We start from the raw sequence: 4,250 nt of genomic DNA, 5'->3' as shown, positions 1-4,250 counted from the left end.
ACCTGGGGCGATTAGGGCAGGGGACACTTCACAGACCACAGGTCTGACTGAAAGGAGCCACGGAGGGATGTGGAGATTGTCCGGCCTGCGTATCAAAGGTGTGCGCTTGGGCAAGACTTTTACTGTTTGGGGGAATGCGCTAAGCTGGGGAGAGGCAGTTCCTTCATGGCCGAGGCACCAAGAATGCAGAAATACGAACATACATTTGATATAAACCTCCGTGAGGCTAAAACCATGAGCTGAGGCAGAGGTGTTGGGGCAAGAGTGGCAAGTACTGTAGAGAGCTGAGACTCCTGTCCTGTGAGTTGAGTGTGTCCACTGAACCGGCTTGGGTCCAAAACTAAAGACAGTGCTGTCGCCTTCCTGGGACTGACTGCTGCTGAGCTCCACCCAATCTTACCATTTGGGGTCTCTGACATTTCCAGTTTATGCTGGGCAGCTGAGACACACGGTCACTTGATGAACCACGGACATGTCCACCGGGGCCCGTGCCATTCTGGGAACCGCTTTGTGAACAGTGAAGAGTTGATTTTGCGAAGGGCCAAGTCCTGCTGTAGAACCCTTGACGTCTATGCTACGACTCTTTGTCTGGGCCGGCCAGAGCGTCCACATGGTGTCCTCATCTAACACAGATGCACGTGCCACCAGGCGATGGGCCCAAATGCTAGAGCCACCTGCATCGTTACCTAAACCTGACAGAGGTTCCCTCCCGGCTCTGCGCCCACTCTAACCTGGTGACCTCAAAGTTGGCTGACACGCGGAACGTTGTAGTTTCTCCAATGTGTTGCTTCAACACTCCAGAGATGCCTACAAAATATTGTGCTTCCTTCTCAGTGGCCGGAGGTACAAGATGCGATTTCTATTCCTTTACCTTGAAGAGGATGTGCCTGCCACGCTCAGACGTCTGGACCCCTGACACAGCCACCAGCGAGGCGGGCCCAGGGGTTTTTGTAGGATCTGCACCCCACTGTCGGAGCACATGTGTTTTTGCAGGATATCTACGTCCTCGCCGTTTCTTGGCCATCGGGTCTAATGACCATGATGTTATCAAAAGAGTGCGGTACGGTGGGACGCTTCACGTTGTGTTCACACAGCGCACTGTGACAGAGAGCAGAGAGTTCACATAGCCCCGGGCCAGGACTCAGGATGTGACCTGCTGCTCACCGCGGATGCATGGAGACTCCAACAGAGGACTGCGTTAGATGAGGTGTCATTACCCTGCTGGGGGATCTTGCATTTGGTCCAGCATGGGGTAAGCTCTTTCAAAACCCCCACAGGCCAGAAGAGGGAGCCTTGACCCAGCCAGAGAAGGGCAAGGGCTTCTGTGGACCCAACATAACTTTTGAGCCTTTGAACAATACAAAAGGCCCATAATTTGCATATACTCTTCCCCTTAGATCTGAAGTGTTTCTTCCTCTCGGCAGCTTATAAGAGAGAGAGTCTCTCTCTGGGTAAATGGCCCGAGCAAAGTAGACCCAGCGAAAACAGCAAGATGGTGTCTCCATCACAGCTTCTTGGGCTTCTGCTCCTCTGGGTTCCAGGTGAGAATATTCAGACCGAGGTAAAAGTGGGGGGATTATTTTCAATCACCGATTTTCTTTCTTCCTGAGACTCTTTCGACAACGAATGTGGCGTACTAAGTCTGAAAATTTTTAAAATAAATAGTATTCTTTCTCCTCCCTAACTAGAGAATGTGGGCTTCTAGGCTCTGCTAATGGTTTTCATGTGTGGTTTCAGCCTCCAGTGGTGAGGTTGTGCTGACCCAGTCCCCAGCCTTCCTGTCCAGGACTCTAAAAGAAAAAGCCACCATCACCTGCCGAGCCAATCAGGGCATCAGCACCAACTTGCACTGGTATCAGCAGAAACCAAATCAGGCTCCGAAGCTCCTTGTGAAGTATGCTTCCCAGTCCGTCTCGGGAGCGCCGTCGCGGTTCAGCGGCAGTGGGTCTGGGACAGATTTCACCCTCACCATCAGCAGCCTGGAGCCTGAAGATGCTGCCACTTACTATTGCCAGCAAAGTAACAATTTCCCTCGCACAGTGTTACAGACCAGACCATAAACCACCAGGGACGCAGATGTGAGAGGCCGGGCTGCCCCCGCCATTCCTCCTGTGCCTGTATCTGCTCAGAGAGTCTGTCAGACGCAGCCCCGCTCTGGGGGGGTCACTGGGAGGCTGGGGAGAAGGGCAGGGAGGCGCCTCGGGCCCCTGACTGCCCTTCCCCCTCCTCAGTCCAGCGGCACAGACACGACAATGTCTCTCCCGATGTAATCCAGACAGAGATGTGGGCAATGGCATCCATCAGGGTTCACGCAGCAAAAGAGAAGCCACTCTAGATATTCCAAGCAGGAATTGCTTAATATAGGGAAGTAATATCTAAACTTCACTCTCTCAAAGGCCTGGGTATATAATAATAAGGGAAGCAGATACTAAAAATAGGTGATTCCTCCGTGGTCCCCCATAAGCCAGAGAACATATGCCACTGCCTTATACACTGTATGAGGTGTAAGAGGCTGCCTAACTACGTGGTCCTCAGGACTGTCTAGGAAGGCCAGGGATGGGGGTGCTGATGCTGTAGTCTCTGCAGCACCCCCCAGGTGATTCTCCGACCCTCCCTTGTCCTCGCCTCTGCCTGCAGGTGCTGATGGACGGTCCTGAATCCTCCTCTGCTGACGTCCATCTAAGGTAGGGCCTCTCCGCGAGCAGCCCCGTAGGAAACCACGGAGGGAAGGGGCTGGCTCTGGGAAACGTGCTTCCGGAAGTGATGGCGGTGATGGGGGGTGGGGGGAGGGGTGGGGGGTGACAGCAGACAGCCTGGATGGCCGCCATTGTCACATCTCTCAGCATTCTCCCAGTCAGGGGAAGGCCCCAGATACATTGGGACATGCTTCTCGCTACCATCAGCAGGTGTGAATTCATAACAAGAAAACTTTGTCAAGCGGCCCAGAAAACAGAGAAAAGAGGAAATCGCATCACATGGTATAAGAATAATTTGACACACCGTGAAAGACTTTTTTGATTAAAAAGCAAACTAAATGTGGATGAAGCATTGTGTTTCCTTAATACGAAAATATCTCCTTGCTCAAAATTTTCCAGAAGCCAGAGCATCATGGACACCCCTGGAAGCCGTTACAGATGCAAACTAGCAGGCTCTGGCTGACGCTACTTACACGGAGCTTCATCTATCAAGATACAGGAGACGTGTATAAGGTGTAAGATGCCCCGCTTTAGAGCACATTTACTTCCGCTAAGCAGTCTTTTCTATTTTCATTTATGAAGTTTCTGTTTAAAACCACATGTTAGGGGCGCCTGGGTGGCTCAGAAGGTTGGGCGTCCGACTTCGGCTCGGGTCATGATCTCACCGTCCGTGAGTTCGAGCCCTGCGTCAGGCTCTGTGCTGACAGCTCAGAGCCTGGAGTCTGTTTCAGATTCTGTGTCTCCCTCTCTCTCTGACCTTCCCCCGTTCATGCTCTGTCTCTCTCTGTCTCAAAAATGAATAAACGTTAAAAAAATTTTTTTTTAAAAAACCACATGTTAACAACATATCCGATTTTATTTTCTAATTCACACAAAATTAAATCTCACACCTGTTTTTATTTTATTTTTTTAATGCTTATTTATTTTTGAGAGAGAGCAAGTATGCATAAGCAGGGGAAGGGGAGAGAGAAAGAGGGAGAGAGAGAATCTTAAGCTGGCTCCCTGCTTATTGCGGGGACCCACGTGGGACTCAATCTCACGACTGAAAGATCACGATCTGAGCTGATACCAAGAGTCGGAAGCTTGACCTACTGAGCCACCCAGGTGTCCCATAAGCTTCTATTTAGATCGTAAGCACTGAAACATATAATTATTTGGAAATAGCATGACCGTATGACTTAAAAATTAAATAGCATAACGTGTTTTAACTACTTAAAGAATTATGAAGACTTAAGAATAAATCAAAATTATATGCGATTGTGTTGGCCATGATTGGACTTAAATTTGCTGGGCTTGGGATTCTGTGCCTTCCTACAACTTGCCATGAGAATGATGTACCATGGGTAATCACCACACCCTCCGTCTTGGCCAGATCAAACACAATCTATAGGCTGAAGAAAAATTCGTCTGCCTGCAGAAGAACCACACACTGAGCCCTGTGTCCATCATCCAAACCACTGTTAACATGAACATCCATGACTGTAGAAACAAATGCTTAGTATTATAAGCCATTGAGTTTTTGGCTGATTTGTTAAAATCCTGTGTAAAATCCGA

The 4,250-nt window shown here is 49.7% G+C and overlaps 1 gene segment (V, D, J or C); it reads left to right on the top strand.

Annotated features, from left to right (window-relative positions):
• Positions 1-1,455: 1,455 nt before the first annotated feature.
• On the top strand, positions 1,456-2,079 carry LOC124503330 (immunoglobulin kappa variable 6D-21-like). The segment is given in 2 exon segments: positions 1,456-1,541; positions 1,738-2,079. Coding segments are annotated over 2 exon segments (372 nt in total).
• The last annotated feature ends 2,171 nt before the right edge of the window (positions 2,080-4,250 follow it).

This window comes from Lynx rufus, unplaced genomic scaffold (assembly GCF_022079265.1).
Source record: "Lynx rufus isolate CCGP_SWC_20201006 ecotype Redwood Valley unplaced genomic scaffold, mLynRuf1.p SCAF_8, whole genome shotgun sequence".
NCBI classification, from domain to species: Eukaryota; Metazoa; Chordata; class Mammalia; order Carnivora; family Felidae; genus Lynx; species Lynx rufus.
Note: the sequence above shows the minus strand (reverse complement) of the source record. Positions and strands in the feature narration are given on the sequence as shown.